A 24398-nucleotide genomic window follows, 5' to 3' on the forward strand; every position below is an offset into this window, starting at 1 on the left:
GCTTTGGGAGATAACCCAAAAAAAGGGGAGAGGGAAAACACATTCGTCCTAGAAAGGAAGGATACAGACCGAGAACTCACACTTGGTGATTTCTTGTGGGTGCTGGTGGACGAACAAGGGTTTTTGAAAAAACTGTTTCCTGTATTACTGATGTTGCCTGATCAGAGCAACAGAAGGAGGGGGGCTGTTCAAGTGAAGAGGACTCTCGTGCTGTCGGTACTTTAACTGGGGAAGTAAACATTGCTTATTTCCAAAGCAAGTACTGGCAGCAGCCTGTCCCACCAGGATGCCTTGTTTTTCCAAGGATACTACCTCTAGAGAACAGAGAATCTGTTTTGGCCCTTTTCACTGTCAAGTCGTCTGTGCTGAGCACTAGAGGGAGAAGAAGCCATTACTAATACTCTACTTTTACTAAGTACCCTACATGTCAACAACTTTAGTAACACTGTTAGTGTGCTGGTAAACTATTTTTATTGTTTTTGAGACTTTTCAGTGCTAAAGATCAATAGAGAGTTAACACAGTTGAACGAGGTTTGTTTGCTCTTCTGGCTAGGCTTGCTGTCTTTTAGCTTCATTTTGCCTCTCCACATTTGTTTTAAGTTCCTCTTAGTCTTCAGAAACCTGCCTGACTTTTCACCCTCTGCTTGTATTGTTCTGTTCTTGGTTTCTGCTCTAGTTATACTGCCCTTTGTTCTTTCCATGTCTTTGTTTCTTCACATACTCTTCTTCCCTCTTCTACAGGCCCCTCTCTGCTGAACCTTTCCTCAGTCCTCTGCCTCTCCACCTCTGACAACTGCAGATGATTTCCAGCCCCAAATGTATTTTTACTGTTGCTTTCAATTTCGCTGTCACCTTACCTCAGACGGGTACTGCCCTCCGTTCCAGGCCTCTCAGCAGCCCTGAAAAGGCACCAAAGGCTGAGGCTGTTTCAGCTGCTTGGAGGAACTGCAGTCAGCAGGGCCGGAGCGATGCTGTAACCATGTAATTGGGAATACAGATAACCCCCATACAGCTTCACTATCCTCAGAGTACTCGGTAGTTCACTCATTCAGTAAAACGTGGAAAGTAATTCCTGGGAAAACAAGGAGGGAGGGATACCTGGCTCCTACCTCCCTTTCTCTGGCCCTCTTTGGGACTTAGCATAGGAGGTGTGTGGGGAGGAAAAGAAAAGAACAGGGAGAGAAATTTAGACAGTCAAATGTCTTTCAGCTGATGTATTACAGAATCCTAGGCTAGGGAGTAGATCATGTCCCCTCAGTTCATCCACCTGCAGCGGTCATTCCCTTCTTTTGTTCTTTAGACTATCCCTATATTCGTCTATCCTCTCCTTCCTGTTTTCCTTTACTGTCTCCAAACTGCAGAAGACAAAAGACCATTAATTCTGTCACCAGCATCTTACAAACCCACCAGTTTGGGTGGTGGGAAGCAATTAGCTCTCCAGAAGGGCATTTCAGACCAGGATGTATTTGTTTTAAAAGGGATATCTTTTCTTTGTAACATGCCCAGTGATGCAGCATGACTTCAGCAGCACATGCACTATCGTGGTTTCTCATTGTCCACTGCTGGACAAGGGAGAAAAATGTTACCTCTAATAGTGCTAAGAAGTGCTGCTGTACCACATTCCAAGAGCTCCTCTGTATAAAACAGGACTCAAGAGTTGATGCTTGAAAGCCTATTTACATGGTCCTTCCTCCTTTATATTGCTTCAACTTTGCTTCATTTTAAAAGGAACTCTTCCATTTTACAGTGAAGAGACCCTTAACACCCTTTTGTGCCATAAATTTATAAATACGTATGCAGAATGTATAGCATGCTCAGCAGAGAGAAGCCCTGTCCAGCTGGTGATCCAAAATACACTCACTGCTAAGTCCACAACATTGAAAAAAATGGAACAAGAGGGTTCTGTTCAGGAAGGCCACTAGCAGCAAGAGTCACCTCTAAGAGAGGCTGCTACTACTGAATTCACAGTTAAATTGCCACCCACACTCTGGAAGTCAGGCTTGGCGTGGGGGGTTCTGTCACTCGCAAGAAGCTGGAAGCATTAGCTGTTGTGGAAGTGGAGGAAAGCCTCATTATCGTTGATGCTTTAGGAGAAGGATGGAAACCCCTCTGAACAGTTACCTTAGTAGAATAAAGGTTTATTTTACCTTTGCCTGTGTTGCCGTCATGAAAATGAAGTACTCAAAATTATTACAGGTTAGTCAAAAAAGGATACCTGAAGAGATGTCTTAAGTGGTTTTTTTACATGTTTTATAAAGCACACAAGTTTTTTTCAGTGTACTCTGTAGCTAGCTAAGAACTCCCATCCATGTGATTTGAGGCCAAGGGGGAAAATCAGGTTTATCCTAGCTTAAACACACAGCTTTTCTGGATTTCCTCTCTTTACTGAGGTAGCGATGATTATCCCTCTGTAAGTACATTAATATGCGTTTATATACAATAGCCCAGGTAATACATTAAGATAATATTTTACCTATGCACTATGTTAAATGGAAAAGCCCCCCAAAATAGGCAATTACATTTTTCAGACACTGTCCCTTTTTCTAATTTATTTAGAAAATACCAGGTACACCTACTCCCACAAGGGAAAAAAAAACCCAACCAACCTATGTTTTATGTAGTTATGAAGTCCATCATTTGCCAGGGATGGGTAAATACTATCCACAGGAAACAGTATACTAAGTGCATCCAAGACTGAAATGCAGCATTGTACAAGAAGGATGACAACTACTTTAGCAGATAGCTGATACTGACCTTAAAAATCCCCCCCAAGCCTGTTCCAACATTGGAAGCATTTGACAAAACCCACCAGAACCAACTGCTGTCATTTGAGCCCTTTGCGAACATTGAGTTTACTTGCACAGTGCTGTGACACACGGAGATTACACACGTTTACTGAAACACAACTGTTAAAGTACTGTCCAGTGCTCAGCCAGAAAATCTGGGAACAGAATCTAGATGTTAATCCATGGCTTTAACCGTTACAGAAGCCTTTCTTCATTAACAAAGGATGAGTTAACATTATTTTCTGTTTCATGGTGTTAAAAGTTACAATTTCCTATTTATTTTGTATTCATGGTACAGCATACTCGATACGCTATCTTGTACTTTCAAGAAGTTTTTTAAATAAAAGTATTTTTCAAGTATTTTTCAACTATGTGGTTCTCCTCCCTTATGCATTTATTCTTTTCAGAACAGCTGGATATATGACGAGGAGGAGCCAAGCAAATGGGATGTGTTTATGTCCTGAGGTTTTCTTCCTTGTTGCAGATTTAAGAAATGGTAACTGTGCAACTGTGGTAACTGAGCAACTGTGTTGCTCCAAAATGGAGCATCCCCTCTACCTCAAATGCATCTCCCTGAAGGAAGTTGCCATTCCCATTCTCCATTCACGACAGATCCAAACCACCACAAAGCCAAATTTTTAAGGTGACAAGTAAGGCCTGGCAGTTACACACATGCAAACAACAAAACAAAACTAAGATCTCTCCCTGTCATCGCTTTTGTGTGCATACAAATTAAGCATTTGAAATAGTAAAAATTTAACTGTCCTACGCCTAAGATAAAAATAAATTCCAGACAAATGTGCCACTGTATAGGGCAGGTGCAATAGTGCAAATATAATCGGAAATAGAAAGTGGAAGTATTTCTATACAAGCCGGCATGACCTGCACTTAGCAGCCTCTATCTCAAAACTGCTAGGCGACAAACGTAATCCGATTTTGACTGTCACTCATGATGTCCTGCAGACTTCCGTATCAACCTGTTTATGATGCACATTGGTCTGCATCCCTTACATCCTCCTCGCCCCACACGAGGAAATTTGTGCCTACAGCCAGATTTTATCATGGAACAGATTTTAACGCTGCGCAAGAGTAGTTCCCAGGCTCTAGGTTTGCTATCCTCCAGGCACTGAACCTAGCAAAAGGTAATTATTGAATTATTTTCAATTCGAGCGATTATGTTCACTGCTGGCACCGTAATACGAGCAAATGTAATAAAAGTTCAGATTGATACTATTAAATACATTATGGATATTTTATATTTCTTACCACAGTTTTTACAGTTTCACAAATATCAAAACCCAGGTGTACATGTCCATTTTGCAACATAGAATGACTATACAATTCCAAAAAGAGCAGGCATTTCAAAAACACAATTCTGAAGTGTAAACACAGTGTACAAGCTCTTCACCTCACAATCCAGGTGCTATGCAGTAGCAGCTGAGGTAACACCGTACAACGTGAACTCAACAAATGGTTGGTTTGCCTCAAGATGATTTTCAGCATCCTTCTGTCCTGTCACCTGTTCAGTCTTTAGTTCTCCCCCAAGTTATACAAACATACAATAAATAAATTTCTGATTTTAAAGGACACTTAGACAAGTCATGAGGATTTACGTGAGTACAGTACATTTAAGTTCAAGTGCAAAAAAAGTAACTAGTGGCTAGTCATCGATGTTTCTTTTTCTTGTCTATGGTGTTGGTCCCTGGCACCACCGGAACATGGGTTGTTCTAAAAGCACAGCTGAAGCAGAGCTACGGGACACCCCTCCAGTCAAGCTAAATGGATGTCAAAGTGGGTAAAACTGTGCACCCCCTTTCCTGCGTAGCTGCTGCCATCTTCCTCTCCCCTAACCCCATGTTCCTGGTCATCTTGCCTCTGGATCACTGTACAGTCCCACAGCACGCACCTTCCCCATGGAAGGCCTGACACATCACCCACATCTGATTTCAAGGAGGGCTGAGCACCACTCGCTCAGTCCCGTAGAAGCTGAGTGCTCAGAATCCCCCAGGAACAAGCTGTTAATATAAGCAAGTGGGCCAAAACGCTATCCTGACTAAACCCCCCAGACTCCTCCTCGAGCCCAAGGCTTTCCCTCCAGCAGCAATTTTCACTACGCACCAGCAAGCGAGCTGGCTGCAGTTAACATTGAAAAGCGTAACAAAACATAATCCAAAGTCTTCCAGTGTCTCGACATTGGGTAATGTAATTTCCTAAACATACTGCAATTTAGTTATGTTTGCTTCCTCCTGAGAATCTGTCACTCCACTTGATTTCTGCATCAACAACTTTGCCCCTATAACCCTAATCATTAAGATTTTTAGGTGATTCCTCCCTACCCCCCACCTTCCCTAGGCACTTAAAGCTGTTTTCTTAATAAATAACCACAGTAACTACACTGCATTAAATAAACCATTGTACAGATGATGAAATAAAAAACCAAAAAGACAGTGTGTCCACTGAAAACCTTGATCAATCTCAGGTTGTGCAATCTTGATCAAAGATTCTTCTCTCAATACAACATCAAACCTAAAATTACCCAAACGCACACAACCTACACCCAACTGAAGGGCTGCAAGCGCAGAGGTTAACTTCAGAAGCCTTCCTCCAGCTTTTTTTCACTAAAACGCCAGTTTGAAATCTTTGCTTTGCAGAACTAAACCTTTATCTCAAACAAGAAAACATTAGCTTCAAAAACATATTCTTTGAATATGCGTGTGTGTTACTTAATCCATCACCATAATATGAAGATACGCTTGCTAAAGCTACTCTGTTTCTGAGAAATCTTTACAGAGAGTTTCATGCTGTTCCTCTATTTATTGGATCTGGTATTTTCTAAAAGACTATGCAGGGAAACTCAGTTTCTCTCCTAAAAAGTCTTTTCATTTTGTCTTGGGAACAAATTCAAAGAAGAAAATTATCCAATCAAGTCAGACACTCTGTGCCTCAACAAGTGAGGACTGAACTCCCTTCTACAGATTGCAAAGAAATCTCATAGCACTTGACTCAGCTTTAGCAAAGCAGCCAAGAATTCTTCCTACCGTTAGATCCAGCCACATCACTTCCCTCAAGAATTCTGAACTTTTGGCTTCCCTGCTCATGTTGCTCTGTGTAGTCATATGAATATTCTTTATATAGTTAAAAGCTTGCACTGCATCACATTATGATCGTTAAGATGAAGGAAGTCCTACTTTTGAGCTCCTACTCCAGCATTTCCCAGGTGAGAAGCAGAATTCCATGCACTGGATTTGGTAAGATGAGCGCATCTCAGGGCCCTGCAGCAGCAGGCTGAGCATCATGATCCGACACAACGCGGTCGCCATCTACTTGGGAATCTGATGTTGCTGTAGGTGTTGTTGGTGCTGAACGATTTCTGGACTGCCCAGAATCTGTCGGATTTTGGGGTTGTCTTGCTGAGCTGGCTGATGAAGCACTGCAATTCTCATTGATTTTCTAAAAAGAGGGGAAAGGATTGCATGCAAAAAGTAAGTATAAACACTCACGACACTATCCCCAGTGGTATACCCCCAGATGCATTCAGGCACTTCTGGAAATTCACAAAGCACTTATTTTGAATGCCGGCAACATAACAAATCAAACTTAAAGAAGCAAAGCAAAAGTAGTACATTTAAATCCAGATGACACTAATAGCAAGCAGTTGGTAGCTTACCTTCCATCTCTTTTCCTAACTGCACTTTCCCAAGAAGCATGCAAAAAACAAACTTGTTGTGTTTCAAGGGAAAAAAAAAAACAAAACAATTGACTTCAAAGTGTTCAGAGAAGATCATTATTTTGACCAAACAATTCCATAAAATTTTTTCATGCTCCTTAAATAGAGCTTTCCTCAATGGTTCCCTCCCTCCCCAAGATACTGCTCAGACAACAAGAACTACTTTTGTATCAGCACTGTATTTTTACAGGAAGGAAAGAATAGTTAAGGGATCATGTGCCACAGAGATGCCAACACGCACGAGAGCCTTTTTGGCCTCTTCACAGTTCTCAGTGAAGCGTCTGGGTGGTGACCAGCAGTGTTGGACAAGTTTCTCTCAGACACCACACAACTGCAAAACATTCCTCTCTTGTCATGTTCATTGTGTTAAGTTCTGCGCAACTGCTTTTCTCTGATTTGTCTTTTTAAAAAGGAACAGATTATACTAACCAAGACCCTGGGGACATTTACCAATGGGAAACAGAGCGGATTGTCCGGGCAAATTACTTTGATGTCAGAGACCCAGTGATATCTTCAGTGTCACTACAAAAACCACATTCTTTGACTCAGGGAAGTTCAAACAAAGAGAAATGCAACCAACCTAAAGCAGACATGCCTGTAAATGTATTTTCAAGAATAAAGACAAATAAGAAAGGCAGGAGATCACTGACCAGGTGAAATTCCTACACACTCTGCTCTGCTGATTCACACTCATATCCCAAATTACCCATTTCTAAAGACAGCAGTTGTGGAAAAAGCATTTCTGTGTTAACGCCTACCGGGTGCATAAGAAGGAACCTCACCCACACCCTCCAAAGAGGTAAACACAGTGGTTTTAACATTAACCATGCTGTTCTAAAACTCGTATTGACAGCATTTCCCTCTTTTGCTTAAGCAGTATGCTTCAGCTCCATTCTGAAAGGCATGTCCAAAGCACTGGATGATAGTTCAAGATCCAAGCCCATCCAATCACTGATGAAGCTAAAGGTATTAAAAGGTATTTTGGGGGAAGACCGGACAGAAGGGAAATGGGGTAAAGTAAGCACCAGCAATCAGACATTTAAAGCCACAGAATGACTCTCATCTGGTGTAACTCTAGATTTTTAAAGAAAAAAAACCAAAACCCAAAAAACAACAACAACAACAAAAAATGAACAGAAGACTCTCTATCCCATCAGTAGTTGTCTGGAACACCTATTTCTGCATCAATGTAGATGTTTGACAGCATCACCCAAGGAAGCAAAACAAAATAAAAATAATTTTACACTCTGCTAAGCAGCTGTGCATCTTCATGTTCAACTGTCACCTTGTAAATTTTGCAAAATGCATAACCTGCAGATTCCAACTAATACAAAAACAAATGTAAGCTTAGAGGGAATTCAAGTATATCCAAGCCTGTAAAACAGAGCGTCTTTCTATGTCTCTCCTCCCATCTTCAGGAAGTTATCTTCAATGCTTGCAAAAACAGTTATTCCTGCTGTACTATACAGAGAAAACAACTTTATTTCATGCGGTATTTCAACTACTGTTTCACAACTCCAAATTTATTACAAGCTGACAGAGAATACTTGCCAGGTACTAACAGATTTACACAGCTATAAAGGTTTTCAAGCATCCAACAAATACATAAGAACTTTCTGTACATTAGAAGATTACCTGCAAAGGCTGATTCTCGGGAGTTGGATTGGTTTTGGATAGTTTAACCATCTCTTTTATCTGGTAGACAGCATAAGCTAAGGTGACCCAAGGAGAAGAGCTGATGCCCCAGGCAGGCTTGTTCACATCCTCTTGCTCCTCTTGGTGTTTCGTTTTCTTTAGAGGGAGCCTGGGCTCAGTCCGAGGCATGACATCTTCCGACTGCTGTGGTACAAGGTCAATAGTTGCTATGGGAACAGGACTGGAAGGCACTGGGATCCTTTCCGCCAGCATTGTCTTTTCTGAAGTTTAAAACAAAATAGTCACTGGCAAAAGCCAACTAGCTTTAAAAAAAAAAAAAAAAAAAAAGTGAAGCAGACAATGAACACTAAGTGGTTTTTGCTTTCATAATATGGTTATCACTGTACTGAAAGCAGAACACTGGCACAAACAGCCAAGAGAGAGACACGCCACAATCTAGTTAGGGAAACACGACTTGGATGTTGTCCTTACAAGCAAGGCTGTTCTGCACTGCAGAGAGGTATTTTAGATGGCTGCATAAACAGGAGGGGCTAATGAGTGTGAAGCGGTCCATTTGTTTCCAGCTATTAGAAATACGTATTTTCATGTTACATGGAATTTTAAGTCATTTTCATGTTACATGCAAATTGAAAACAAGTCTTTTAGACCTGTAGCAAACTTATTTCTCTGCATAAAGCCTGCCTCTTACAACTCATAATTAAACACTGGCTTCCCATGGCCTACATCATCAGAAGAGCCGTTTCTGATCTTCAAGTTTCTAAACCTACCGATTTGACTTAAAGAATTCGTTCTACTTCTTCACCACTTTTTGATTTAAGAAACAAACCATCCCTCCATAGTTACTGAGATGCAGTTAGTGAGAAAAGAACAAGGCTAGTGGCACACTGGAGGAGACAAAATATCTGTCGCAGAGTTTCAGGTAAAAGAAGAAATCCTACCAACTGATCTTTACATCTAAGGTCTTCTGATAATCTGGAATAGTTTTCACAACTGTCTTGAAATGTCACCCATAAAATGACTGTCATGACCCAACACAATGTGTCTTACAATCTTGAAGAGCCAGAGTACTTACATACAAAAAGTAATTAAAGAGACTGTTAGAAACTGTTGGGTATTTTAAGTAACAGCTGTATGTTCTCTGAGTCTGTAAATAACACATTCTGTAAGTTTTGAGAAACTGTTTTTTCTGAGTAGAAATATTTTACTGATTAAAAATATCTTTTCAAAATTATAAAATCATATTTTGTTTACAGAATCTTAGATAGTACTGCATATTTTAAGCAATGGCTGGATGGTCTCTAGTAGTAAAGAAATGAAGAGACTAATCCTGCACATACTTGACCACATGCTTAGTGTTACTCATCCAACTGGTCTTGTTGAAAGCAAGCTAAATTACTGCCACGCTTAAAATTATGATACACACTCTTAAGATGGATAGCGTGTATTAAATGAAAACCAAAGACTGAAACAAACTAAATAGAATAAGGCCACTAAGAACAAACTATTCTTTTGCAGGTTCACATGTAATTAACTGAAAGTTGATGGGAAACTGAAACAGCAAATATCCTTTTCACCTTTCCGCTTTTTGCCATTATTGTTTGAACAGAGGTGAAGAAAATTCTAGCAAAATAAATATTTGAACACTTCAGAACAGGCAACTTGATAACTAGTCAAGGACAATCGTATTTAATATTCCAGCTAAAGAAAACCAACTTTGATTTCATACTCAAAGCTCATATTGGAACATAACATTCGGGTAAAAAGCAGATCAAAACATTCATGACTTCTCAGAACTTGCCACAGTTTTATTGTCTTTGTACGAATTAGATTTATGCTAAATCCTTAACTTGGCACTAAGTATTTCATTTAGTTTCTGGTTAGCCTTTGTATTAATAAAGGCAGAGATGAAAAAGTTCAAGTTCCACCTGAGGGGAGGTTTCTCGAGTGCCAGAACATAACTGAGGCAGTTATAAAAGTTTCTGTCCTCTGAAGCCATGTCTACAATTTCTGGCAGAGGTGGCTTGGACTCGTACAGTATGAGAGCATGCAGTGGTCAAGGTGACCTTAAAGAACTGATGCAACTGAAATGACTCACTACAGCTGCTAAGACTAACCTGAGGGATTCCCAGAACTGAGAGGACATACAGGTAGTAAAATACTTTACGCTTTCCTCCTGTCGACCTCCAAGAGCTCAATGCTGCCCTTCTTACAGCAGCAGCACACCACTTCAATTTCTATCATTGCTCAAGAAAAAACTTCTCACTTGAGAACAAACTGTTTTGTCAGAATCTGAGTAACGACACCAAACATACAAAATTACAGCTGCAGGGAACAGCTTCAGAGATACCTTTTTTCACTAGCTCTAATTTTGTAGTGCCTCAGTGACGTGAATATTTACCTTCTTCTTCATCAGGAACCAACAGCCACTGAATCAGTGCAAACAGAAGAAGAATCACTAAACAAGCCATCCCTATTCCTCTGAATGTGGCAGCAGGACCTGTAATGAGATTTTTTTTTAAATTGAGAATCTCCTTACTTAATAAAATAAGATGAGTCAGCATTATGCACTCCTTCAGTATGTATTATCCCATGTAGGCTCTTATTAGCTTGTTTTATTACATTTTCCTCCCCCAACACTTCTACAGGCTTCACAAAGGATTTTTAACCAAGTAATTAGTTTCTCATTTGTTCATTGAGAGGCTGCATAGTATCAATCTATTCTCTCACAAAGGATTCATTCATCTTACTTAAGGATCAGGTTGGAGATTTGCTCACACAATACTAAAAATATCTAGGCATAAAATATTTAATCAGTCTACAACACTGATAGGATGAAGCTGTAAGCAACGTGGCCTGAATTCAGTGCTAACCTTGCTCTGATCGAGGGCCTGGACTGGAGATCTCCTGAGGTCCCTCCCAGCCTGAGCAGTTCTACGATCCCATGATTTATACAAAGTGTGTTACTCTTTAAAACGTAACAATACCTTAGGCATAAATAAGTTTAAAGCTGGTAGTTCAGTAGAAGCAGAACTTCAATAAATAAAATAAAATTCTTCAGTACAATTTTTGCTTACCGAAGTAATTGACCAAAACCCCTCCAACCATAGCCCCGCATCCTCTGCCCAGACCCAAGTGGAGACCTTGCAGGATTCCCTGGGCTGATGTTCTCAGCTCCGGAGGCACTGCCGCGCTAAGGTACGAAATACACGCCGCCCATATAGCCGCATGTGTGACGCCTAGAGAGATGAAACATTGTGAAGAGTACAGGGTCACGAGTGTACTAATACAGCATCAGAGCAACTGTGCTTTTTTTCAGTTGGAGCATGCGTTGGAGAAAAACAGCAAAATCCTTTCACTGACAAATGCCTGTGAAGTACAAATCAGCTTTTGGTAATGTGATACTGGCAACCAAGCCACAGGGAGACATGACGGCTCCTTCTTCTGCAGAGTCTGTCAATAGCTCTTTCTCCCTCTAAGATGACCTCACTTCTCTTCTTGAGATGCACTCCCTAGGAAGACTAAATAAAGCACCTTAAAAGTCTCTCTGCCAGATTCCTCATCCCTTCGAGAGTGACCCGAGGCCTTTGAAATACGGTCCCGATTTCATAAGCTGCAGGCAATTAAAGCATTGATGCCTCTCAGCAGTCTCCTTGCTGCCACAATGAAGGCAATGCAAAGGTCACAGAAGCCAAACAATGTCAGAGATATCCATGTCATTTCAGAGGCATTAATCCCTTTATGTCCCATTAATGTCATTAATCCCCTCCTGCCCTTCTCACTCCCCCCAAAACCAGCCCCCAAACAAACTCTTACTGAACCCAACACCAACGCGCTGTGCGTTTAGCACTGAACGGTCTGGACGGGAAAAGCAGGCAAGCTCCTCAGGGCAGGCCAAAAGGTGCCGATTTTCACGCCCGCTGTGTAGAGGGAGAGTCAGCATGCCCTTCCTCCCGCTAAGACCGCGTCCTGCGTAGGTGCTGCCGCCGCCTCGCATTTCCCCCACGCCCGCCCCGGGGACCGAGCGCAGCAGGGATCCTCACCGCCACAAACAGCGGCCACGCACCCAAGACACAGCCCCAGCTCCCCAGCAGAGATTTTGGAAGTCTCTTCCCAGCACATGCCTTGTAGGTTCAGGGTTATGAGCAGTTTTTCCTGCCACAGAAGGAGGACGGCTAAGGGCAAGGACAGCGAATGCCCACCAGCACGCCGAAACAGGCTGCAGGTGGAGCACTGTCTTTGAGCACCTGCTTGGCGAGTTTTTTGTGGAGTGGGGAAGAACAGGACAGGAAAAGGCAGGGTTGTGGAGAAGCTGGAAAAAACAAAACAGTTTTGTAGCTCATCACACATTAAATAAGCCTGAACTATTTTGCCACCCTCAGACTGAGTGGGAATATTTTTTTCTTATTTGAGTGGTATTAAAAATAGTCATCACAGCTTACCGATGCCTAAGATCTACTGCCTCGGTTTTAAAAAGACGTTGGCACAACTGATGATTCAGTCAACATGTTTCCGTCCTCTACGCTTGACTTATTAATGAACAGCTGGACACTCAATAATTACTTAGGCATTTAGGCTGAAGACTCATAAGAGGAAGAAAACACATGATTTTGCAACACACTCACAGAATAACTTGGATTTTGCTTAGCTGTAAAATGATTAAATAGCACTGTATGGAATTGACACAGTTCAGATATAGACATGTTAGATGTCCATGAGGCTGTACAGGTCATTTTCATTCCAAATCTAAATAAAAATTTCTCAGGCTTTGGGTTTGTAAAGGCCACTTTCATATACTGCAGAGCTGGGTTTGGTAATAATACATTACCTGATTGAAAAATAAAAGGCTTACATTTGGATGAGTGTATTTTACCTTACCTTTTATAGTTTAAGGCTTTAAAACTCACAGGTTTTTCCATACAAAAGCTCAAGAGTTTTAAAACTCACTGAATATTTACTTTTTTTAATGCAGACCCATGTATGCATTAAACATAACCAACAACTGTCCCAATAACAAAGCAAAGCTACTCTACTATAATGTTTTTTGTTTTAGAAAGGATATAAATAAATGTAAAACATTCAGTTTTATCAGCTGTTACAGAGCATGTCAAGTTTTAAAGCCAGGCAAATCAAAAACACATCAGAAATTATTTGAACCGTGAAGCACAATACCACTGTATTTGTCTGAAAACAAAAGGCCATAACTTAACCAACAGGTTCTTGGATGTTTTCACCTTTACTGGGCAATCCAGATAGAACATAATGTTCCCAGTTCCTCTGAAAACAAATCCGTACCTCTAAACCAGCTTACTTTAAAGGCACAGGCTTTTTTTTTTTTTTTTTTTTTTTAAAAAAAGGTATGTGTACGTTACTAATGTGTTTTTAATTATAATTATTTATACAACAGTGACTATTTGGAACAGGTTTGACAACACCTTTTATAAGAAGTCTGGTCTGGATTACTGCTAACCACAATTCTTTTAAGAAGTTGGTCACTATATATATATATAGTGACATTATTTGCTAAAACCACTAACCACCATTTTACCATCTGCACTATAGTTCCAACAAGTGTAACAACCCTAGTGTTATGCTTAGAATAACAATGTTTAGCAAACTTAGGATAATTTACACATAAACCAAGAGCTGAAGATTTGGGGAGCCAAATTTACTTCAAGAGGGATATATCCCAATCATTGCCAGTTAAAGACCCAAGCTTTTTGCTCTCCAGATGTAACTGTGTTGCTGAGGCATCAGTAGGAGTCACTTCTTAGAACCGTACTTGTTTTGGAGTTTGTGGGATAACTGCCAAGTGAAACCAGCTAATTTTCAGGTTATCAATACAGTTTTGTAATTCAGAAAATTCCTGTTACCAAAATTGGTGAGCCAGCATAGCTGTTACCAGAGAATTTGGACCATTGCTTTGGAACAGTAAGTTGCAGCTAACTAGCATATCAAAACTTAGTCTATTAAGTGCAAAATGAACAAGACTGCTTGCGTGTTCGCAGACTGATGACACATATATACACTATACGCATTTGCCTACAAGGATGTCTTGAAAGTTTCAGTTATTAAAGATTCAGCCTAAGCTCTTATTTTCATACATTGCAAGTCAATACAGCATACAGATTCAAAACGCTACATTAAGAAATGAGTTTATATCTCCTCATTTACTCCTTTGAGAATGCAATGTACTTAAAGAGTCCTCCCCATCCCAGTTACAGACAGCAACTGAAACACAGAATGGTTCTTACTACAATCAATAGACGCAGTTTGCAATCAATAGACGCGGTTTGCAGAGTCATCCTCCAGAAATCTCCCCACGCCCTTCAGCACAGCACATGGGGATAAATCCTTCTTGTATTGCAGAAACATATTAAAAAGAAAAATAAATTTTTTACATAAGCCAGCTGAAACTGTTGTCAACCTTAATACCCCTCCAGCTGACGGAACTGGAATTTACATAGAATTTGACAGCTTCCTGCAAAAAGAGTTATGTACAATTATAACAAGGACTCCACCAAGGGATTTAGAAGACCTATCAACATGATGCAGCACGTGGTCCACGATACCCACATGTTCTGCACAATCTACTCTTTTTTTTTCTTTTTAAATACCCCTAACCTTACATACGCAAAGCAACCACAACTCTTACCTCCTTCTGTCAACAAACTCACTTAACAAAAGCAAAAGCTTCCACCTCACCAAATTTCATTAAGGTGTCACCTCTTATCCCTACCGGCAGATTCAGTGGGTGCATAGGAAAGAAAGCAGAGCTCAAAGAACCAGGATTTGGTAACTGCTGCAAAAGAAATAGTGCATCAAGAAGAGATTAAAACTGGGAAGAGCGAGGAGGGGAAAAGAATAAAGCGGGGGGGAAAGTCAACAGTACTTCTACAAAGATAAACTTGATCTCCCATTCAGCAACACTGAATGAGATTACTGGAATGTAACAAATATAGTGGCAGTAATTAGACACACGCACAGGGTACTGATGGACTTCATGGACACTGATAAACCATGTTAGATGCAGGCTGAAAAGTGCACATAGAACACGACGAGGCTTTCGGGGGCAGGGGTGTGTTTGTGTTTGTTTTGTTTTTAACTTTCTCATTTGCTAACTATAAATAACTGCAAATAACAAGAATAACCCACGTGTACATGATTCAACAGTGGCTAGATATAGAGAAAGTCTGGCAGATAAATTTATGAGAACATAGTATTGTAAAGAAAAAACCTAATGACCTTCAAATCTCCATTACTCAAGATCACACCACACAAAAACCCTCACCAAATCAGCTCCCTCACAGCGTTGCTGTAAAAGCTAACCTACATGCTAAGCAATTCATACTGAAATTTCAGCAGAATAAAAACAAGATTCAAAGTAGAAGAAACTTCATATTGAAATTTCTGTAGAATAAAAACAAGATTCAAAGTAAAAGAAACTTCTTTCTCAGCCATGACTATAGGATGCTTCTGGGCACAAACTTCTGGCTGTATTGTTGAGACACAAGTTTTTTTCCTATGTTTTGAGTCGAGGTGTCTTTGAAACAGGATTACCTAGAAGGTAATATCCAAAGCTTTGTATTCATCATTTGTTCCCCCTAGATGTTCAAGCAGGCAAGAGTATAACACATATGCATTCTTCAGGTTCTCTGCAACATTTTCATATTTTAACACTTGGTCTGAACGATGAAGCACCAATTCAACAGTTGTGGCTCGGGGTTTTTTAATAACAAAATTGAGAAGCTTGCTGTTGTGGCAGTTTTAATACAATAAACTGGTTTTGTCAGCAGGGAGGGAAGGAGCCAGGACACAGATTTCTTTCTACGTATATGCAGAGCTCTACACAGTGCTCTCCAATGGCATTTTATAACTCAAGTTAAAATCTACTTTACAAAGATTTCTGTAAATATAGTAGAAAAAGTTAATGCAAATTCAAATTATGCTGGACATAGAAGAATAAAACTTCAAAGTATAATCTGTGGAAAATTTTCTAAATAGTATTGTATAAAGCCAAAATACTGGCTTTAACAAAGATGGTACAATTATTGTTAAAGGCAGGGAAAACATTTTCTGTATTTAAATTAACCGTTCTCTTTCAAGCCTGGAAACCCAAATACTTCAGTATTCTTCAAATACTGAAGAAACAGAAAGTAAAACAGTTTCGATTTTTCCTGGTTTTGAGAAGTGGTACCCACTACAAAGACATGGAAAAAATGTCGTAAAATTCTTTGACAACACAACTTGAAAACAGGGCTCAAATTACTTTTTATAGACCACACCTCTGTCCTTCTAATTAAATTAAAGGGCAAGTATCTTAAAGAAGCTCTGTTAGCACAGACAAAGCTATTGAAGGAAATGCCTCTCTAGCTATTAAAAAAAGAAAATTCTACAGTCTAAAGTATTGATTGAAAAATACCACTGGAAAAACTACAAAATATTTTAACAGAGACAGAATGACCCAGACCATGTTCTTTGTTTTGTTTTCCCCAGCATCCTTTCAAGAACCACAACCTTTTGCATTTAATGAAGCTCACATTTACCACCAAACAGGATTTGCAGTAGGGGTGTACCCAGCTTGTGCTTCTGTCTCTTTGTTTAGTTAAAGGGTGTGTTGGTCTCACACAGTTCTGTTTGAATAAACAGAGAACTGTGCACAATCAAATGCAAACCCGCCCTTTTGACGTCAAATATTTCCCAAGATGAACAGCAGTGGTTTTTGAACCTGGGTATTCTGGGGTATTTGTGGTCAAAAAAATAGTGAAATACCAGATTTTTACTTAATCACAGTTCACTTGAAAACAAGGTAAATGTAAGCACCTGATCTTATACTAGAAGGGCATTACTGCACTGTCTTACCTTGAAGTACTTCCATCGGAAGAACAGTCCAGGCGTTTTCCAGATACGAGATGTAAATGTATCGAGCAGTATTACAGGCAAGACCAATATAAAGGACTCTAAAGGATGTAAGGAAAAGTGTGAAGTCAGGAGAGTTTGCGCTTTCCTTTTTTGGTATGTTGTAATGTACCTTACTGCTTCAGAAATCATTTGCACATGTACAAACAGTTTGCTAGTCTAAAGCATTTGCTCAACACAAAATACATTCTTTAAGTCCTGTACCCAAGCATAAACTCTCCTCTTGCCCACTCCAAACACATATTCAAACCAAGGCTAAAGTTAAGACTCTCTTCAAAATCCTAATGGGGGGGCGGGGGGGAGGGGAAATCAAAGGGACAGCAGATCCACTGAGCTTTTAACTAAGCTCTGTAGTTGGGTGCCACGCTCTACGCAGGATTGTGCTTCAGAGAGACCATTTCGAAGTACATTCAACATCCCTTTCAAACAATCTTATTTTCTAATCATTCAGAGATTCGTTCTTCCATTTTAATGTAAGCCTAGTGCAGGTTTGTATTAGATGAATTAATTTTACCCCAATTAATATAAGTTTATGGTCCCAATATCTGCAAACTGCTCAGAACTACTCTAAAAACACATCCCACAGAAGCAATATGGTTTATAACAACATGCCTCAGGATAAAACTTAACCATCCTGTTGAAAAGCAGCAGATGCTGCATCTCAGAAGGAAGAGAAAAAAAGGCTCTTACAACAGTTTTTAAACAATGAAGCACAAAGACTATTTGTGCAGTGCATTTCCCATTGTACGTTAAATGTGATGACTTTTCCCTTCCAGTTTTCAGATTTAGCTTAGCTTACCTCCGGAGTGCTTATTCATGCAGCTATCTTTCTGTTATTTTTAGATGGATCTTAGGAAACAAAGACTTAATTCAAAACATGTTTTTAGCTTGAGAAAAGATGCTATTGCAACCTTTAAAGATTTTTTTCAGGGACAAGGATTATTTATTGCCCAAACATGGTTTCTTGGTTGACCCCTGGTTTGGCACAAGTGAAATAGATGCAATTGATAATTAAGGTGTAAGCACAGACACTGTGAAAGGGCTCGTTATTCTTTGTGCTGCTTTTTTACTTAGTTACTATACAAAAGTACATCAAGATTTAATTAAACGGTACATAGCCACTGAAAAATCTGGAGTGAAATGCAATCATAAAAATGCAGCATCTTGTTAACATATGAGGTCTCCAAATACACATGTTGACAGCTAAAATACCAGTACCATAGTTTTCATCATGTCAGTGATATCAAAAAACATTCAAAATTATAAAGCCAAGTCTGTGCATTTCACAACAACATGGATTTACAGAAGACAATATATTTTACTTTCAGCAAGTTGGGTAAGCTTGCAGGAAGTTCCACCCCATCCCCAAATCACACATCAGACCAAGCTGTGTTGCTTCCAGATACATGTAAGGTCCATGAATAGCTGGTTTAAGCAGCCTTTAGGCAACACACGCCCAAGCATTCATTGAAGAACACATGGGAAGCCACAAAAAAATTCGGTATTATACAATAAAGACAACAAACTTGTTCTTTGCGCCATGCATCATAAATTTCATCTCCCCCTGTAATTAATGCCGTCTGTTCCAAACAAGTAACTTAGTTCCTTTCATAGCCACAACTTAATGTAATTCTTACGTACAATCACATTTCTGAAGTATATTAGGACACATTTGCCGCAAAAGGTAAGCAAACATAAAAGGTCTGCAGGCTCCTTTCTTCATTCCCCTACTAGTAAGGCCCAGGGCGATGCACACTCTTGGGGATACAAAGGAATCACCCCACCTCCACAAATGGAAAAACCTCTTTTTCCTCATCAGCAGTACAGATGTGCCCAGCTCTGGTTAGGACCAGTTCTTGCCAGCTTAATTTCACTTTTGTCTAGCAAAAGCTTTGCACCAAGAACTTTCTTCCCATCTCAGCTGTCCCCTATCACAGCCAGACCAGAGACATGAAGAGGCCTCCTGCTTCACAGTTTTTCCATCATGACTAACACACTCGGTTACCTGTGCTTCTCCACCATATTACACTTGCGGGAAGACTTGGATTCAGAGTTTAAGAGCAGCAATTTAGTCCGGTTCTACCTTTTAATTTGTTGGACTATGTACAGAGTTTTAGGTAAATTACAGTTTATGAAGATTTCTATAATTACGCTTCTGGAGGGGTACGTCACACAAGAACTTTTGTGTATTTACAGAGTTTTTTAAAAATGTATTTATAATAATCACTTAGGCTCTTTATCAGACCTAAATGAATAATGTAAACATGTTCCTTATGAACCGTATATGCAATATCCACAGAGACACCAGATTCAATTTACAGGTTAAACATTTAAAGCACTGAATCTGTATTTATGTTAAGGAGACTAAGCTGTTTACAGCCATGACTACCAGTCTCTGCTTCCTATAAAAACTCACATGCTGGAATTATGGTCAGACAAACATATTCAAGCTTAACCTCAAGTAGGAAGTTATTTTCAGAGATTAACATCATCTTCCTAAACTCAATGGCAGTTATGAGTGCTTCTACACAGGATACCATTCAATAATGGTGTCTAAGTATTTGATAGCCAGTTTTGTACGCTTTTCCATCGCAATATCCTCGCAAAGAACTTATGGCTTTCACCACACTTTCTGATGACTTACTTCTTTTTAACTCTTTAGTTTGCTTTTACATGAAAATCTACTCTGTCATCTCTCAGAAGGTGGCTGGAGGAGGCAAGGCAAAAAATACCCTTCTAACATCTGCAATATTCCCTCCCCTCACAAACCTATACAATCATAGAACAGCTTTCTAGCTGAAGCGATCACTTGTCGTTACTCCAGATTCATCTAGTCACCTGCTAATACACCATGTTACAAACACCAGAAACATGTATAACATATGCACACATGCAGTGCACCTGTGTATGAACAGTAAAGCTAATGAAGTCAGAAATCGGGCATTTTAATCAGTACATGTTTAGTATGGTCATGCTTAAAATGCTTGGACAATAATTTGAGTATTAGTTAAAAAAAAACTTGGAAAACAGAATAGGTTTCAAAATGTTGTAAGGATCTTACATGCCAACACATACAATGGTATAAACACAAAGCTTTACAAGGCTAGAAAAGGAAAACTGAGCTTCTATCTGACAAGGGTGTAAAGCCTGTTTTCTCATAGTTCTACAAAGGACAGTCAGTAGCATTTTTTCCTGCTACCATGACAGTGCATGCAATTTTGGTACTCATGCTTGTCTTCAAAGAATTAGGAAAGATCGAATGATTCTGTTCAAAGAAATACTGCAGAAAGACGGTCTACATCTAGGAGTGTAACAACACAGAAGAAAGAGTGCAAATACCCTTTTTTAAAAATTGTCTTAAAACACATTAGTGACAGAAGTTAATGGAAGGTGAGACAAGCTCAGCACTGAAGTCATCTTACCAAAATGAGATGTCAAGCCACCTTCTCTCTAACTGTGAAATACCCTGTGAAATATTCACAGCTAGCTGTGGATTAAGAGGTACTTCTATCTTATTTCATACAAGACCTTACACCAGAATTCCCATAAACATATAACTGCTTTTATGCCCAAAGAGTAAATAAGGAATTTTCTCAGAGAGAGAGAGAATACTGATCCCAAAAGCTTCTTGCCTAAGGTGGTTCCAAGAAGGATATATAATTGGAGGCTATTGGTTCTTATTAATGGGAGCAAGAATATCTGTACTATAAGGCAACAGACCTATACAGAACTATCAAAGAATATGAGCTATGAACGCCTATATAGTCTTTTTTTTAAAAAAAGTTTGCCTCCCCTTGAGCAAGCCATGCATTATACCAAGTTCAAAAAGTACAAGAAGAAAGGCAACCAGAAGGAGACATCTCATAAACTGTGATGACTAAATAGAAGTAAGCATTAGGTAACATTAAAATATGACTAATATGCATTTCCCAGGTGTGGGTATAAAGAATGTTGTTTCATTGCAAATAGGAGCTAGTGTTTTAACAACTTAATCTTGATCCAATCTTGGTTTCATAGCCTTAAAAGTGCAAAGAAAAAAAAAAAAAAAGAGGAGTTAATCCTGTACATCATCTTTCTTTTTACTGGCCAGTGCTCCTATCCCCTTCTATTTCATCTTATTTACAAGCCTACCATTCTTTCGGTTTTTGTTCTTTCTCCATTTGAAGTCTAAGCCTGAATTTTGTACTATAACAATATACATTGAAAGAGCATACCCAAGCTATCTTTAGCTATCAAGATTGTGATCTGTTCTCACCACTCCTCCATCACCATATCCTTCCTCCAGTCTTTGCATGCAAGGCGTCATATTTTCTCATACTAATTATTGTCAAATTCAGGGATTAAAAGACTGACTCAAAGTAAAGAGATCCTCCTCAGTTTAAAGGAAGGCAAAACCCCATCTTTTAAGTAATCTCTCAAATTACCATGCTGAACATCTCAAACATTTTTAGTAGAGGTCAAGTGAATCAAAAAACTCATCCCAATAAAAGCAAAAAAAGAAAAAACCGAACCACCAAACAAAGAGCAAAGCCACAGAACAGAATGCACAAAAAGAACAGTGCAGACAGCTTAAAAAATACTTACATCTCAATGAGTGTACGATTTTAAACAGGGCATTTGGAAAAGACATGATGCTAACAGCATACAGAGCTCTGTGCTCAGTTGCACAGAGTACCTAAGTAAATATAAAAAAACCCTTTATGACTTATTAACTCAGATTCCCCCCTATCTTTCCTCTCGAGCTGTTTTTAGAGAAGAGTGAAGGGATTTAGAATATTCAGAAATTAAGTCAACTGTGAACTTAGAGGAAAATAATATTCACTAACATGCTAGAAGCAATCAGTTTCACTTACACAAGGCAAAAACTACGGGAGAAGCCCTGCACAGCCATCTCACTTCAGTAGCTAACACACGCCGTTGCAACTAAAGGAAGAGAGCAAGAAACTGAACTGGTAAGCAACGCTACCAGGCTGCAACCTCATTCTGCCAACACCCAGAGTCTGATTATGAGGGCATGTGCACTGGAGGTGCTCACCTCGCTTCTTCATCTCATCCTCCTCCCCTCTTCAGCATGCAAGTGACACCTTTCCAGCCTACTGTGGGGACAAAGAACTGCCCTGCAAGGAGAAGCAGGCTAAAGCAGGTTTCCAGAACGCTGCTACTCATCAGGGAAAAAAAATGTAAAATTAGTGGTATTTATATGTCAAAACAGACAATCCTTGAGTGGGTTGCGATTTGCAAAGATCTCTAACAGAGCTTTGCATCACTGAACTAGGATGTCTTCTGCAACTGTCTGCAAAAGGTTATGGTGCCAGGCATAATGCACATGCTAACACGCAACTAAAATGCAAAGGAAGCATTTCAGAGCATTTTCAACTCCTAAAATAATAATAAAAAACTCCATCAGGCAAGCTACGTAATTGAGCAGGACTTGGAATTTAAGGAAAAAAAAAAAAACCAACCCAACTTGAATTTTACTTTGTAAGACAAGGCTAGGCCTGAAATTCAACATTTTTTGTATAGCTCTTTAATGATTGCTAACATCTTACCTGATATGACCAACCAATTCAATCAATTTGTGGCTGAAGAAGTAGGCAGTCAGCTCAGACACGTGACTGAGCACAGAACAAACTCCAAAGAGAGTGGTGGTGCCATTCAGGTCTTCCAAGTGCCAGTAAAGAAAGGTGAACACAAAGCCATATCCAAACCCCATGAACCATGCCACGAAGAGCACTGAGCCGTACTGGATACTACACAGCAGTTTTATTAGGTCCCAAAAACTGAAAGACTGTGACTGGCTCATACTGGTAGGAGTGTTATCAGAGGATTCGTTTGAGGCACTTCTGTCCACCTGTGAGATTTCTACCTCTTTTCTCTTATTCTCCTCTTGCTTGAAGTGCGCGTAACGAAATCGAAACTGGGTGGCCACAATTAACGCCATTGTCATCAGAACACCAAAAACGATGAAAACTATCCTATAGTTCTTGTACTCAGGAGCTTTACATCCTTGACCTTCAATGCTAACCTCTGTACGGGTATAGTCAATGCCAATTCCCACGGAGAGCATGGCCAGCCCCCAGCCCAGAGACCCCCACATACGCTGCAATCCATACCGGTCCCTGTGTTTGCCAAGGTACTGCAGTGTTACAGTGTCCACAATAGTAACAGAGGAAGCACTGAAAAATTCTCCTATTATGACGACCAGCAGAATGAGTAGAAAGATGGCTTCTACTTCTTGTTGATCATAAACGAGCACAGCTTGGTCAGAAGGCATCGGCTTTGTGGTGATGGCAGCTGGGGTGCTACTCAGAGTTGCGTTCCCTGGTGAGACCGGGCTAGTGGTGGTGTTTTTCACAATCAAATGGGTACTGTTTTCCAAGACAAACTCCACATCATTGCTCTGCGTAGGTAACAGGAACATTATTTCGGAATTGGCTGTCCCTGTTGTTTCCAAAGTGACTGGACTGGAAGTGAGCAGGTCTCTCTTCCCACGAACTTTTGGTGATGCAGTACCCACTGTGGCTAGCGGAAAAGACATCGAGGCGTTTTGCGAAACGGTTGTTAAAAGGCTGCTTGCATTGGTGGGATGTGGTGGGGGAAGGCCCTTTGGTACGCATCTTAAGGTGGCTGGTCTAACAAATCCAATCCCCAGGTTAAATAAAACCCAGCATAAAAGCGAAAAGAGGAGGACAATCTTCCCTTTCTTGAAGCGATCTGCCACCACTCCCCAGAAGGGAGCACTGCAAAACTCAATAAAGTACCTGATGCCCACCAGAAGTCCGCTCTGACTGGGTGACATACCCAGCTGCTTGTAATACACAGGCAGCAAGGGGTAGAGAGAGCCGTATGCAGAATAGAAGAAAAAATAAAAGACCTTTGAGATCAGAAGATCATTGTTTATTTTGACGCAGTGCTTCTCTAACCAGTCTAGCTCTTCATCTGGGACAGTGGTTGTCTCCATCGAAGGGGATTCGCTCTGGGATGGCAAGTCTTGATCCTTGGAAATGCCATTGAAAGGATCAGCAAGCACATACTTTCTCTTCTGGTCTTCTTCATCATCGGTTAGAATGGCAACCTTATCATCAGCGGCCATGGTTTACCACAAGCCTCCAATATCTAGCGTGCTCTCAAGGACCTACATCTACCCTGTGAACAGATAAAACACAACATGGTTAAGGTACCACATGGGAACAGACCTGCAATGCCAGTCAGCAAGGACAAAGGCAGCTTCTTTTTTATAAGTGACACTCCTGAGCAATAAATCCAATATCAGGGAGGGGAAGGCCATTTGTCTAGACTACCGGTACATGGCA

The 24398-nt window shown here is 40.1% G+C and overlaps 1 protein-coding gene across 1 annotated transcript; it reads right to left on the bottom strand.

The window, feature by feature from the left end:
- Window positions 1-6050: 6050 nt before the first annotated feature.
- Window positions 6051-24178, bottom strand: MFSD6 (major facilitator superfamily domain containing 6). Its single transcript, XM_009479020.2, has 6 exons — window positions 22635-24178; window positions 17029-17126; window positions 11244-11405; window positions 10568-10666; window positions 8149-8429; window positions 6051-6236 (listed from the first exon to the last, which is right to left on the bottom strand). The coding sequence occupies exons 1-6, from the start codon at window positions 24176-24178 to the stop codon at window positions 6051-6053; spliced, it is 2370 nt and encodes a 789-aa protein (XP_009477295.1).
- Window positions 24179-24398: the final 220 nt, after the last annotated feature.

This window comes from Pelecanus crispus, chromosome 5, assembly GCF_030463565.1.
Source record: "Pelecanus crispus isolate bPelCri1 chromosome 5, bPelCri1.pri, whole genome shotgun sequence".
NCBI lineage: Eukaryota > Metazoa > Chordata > Aves > Pelecaniformes > Pelecanidae > Pelecanus > Pelecanus crispus.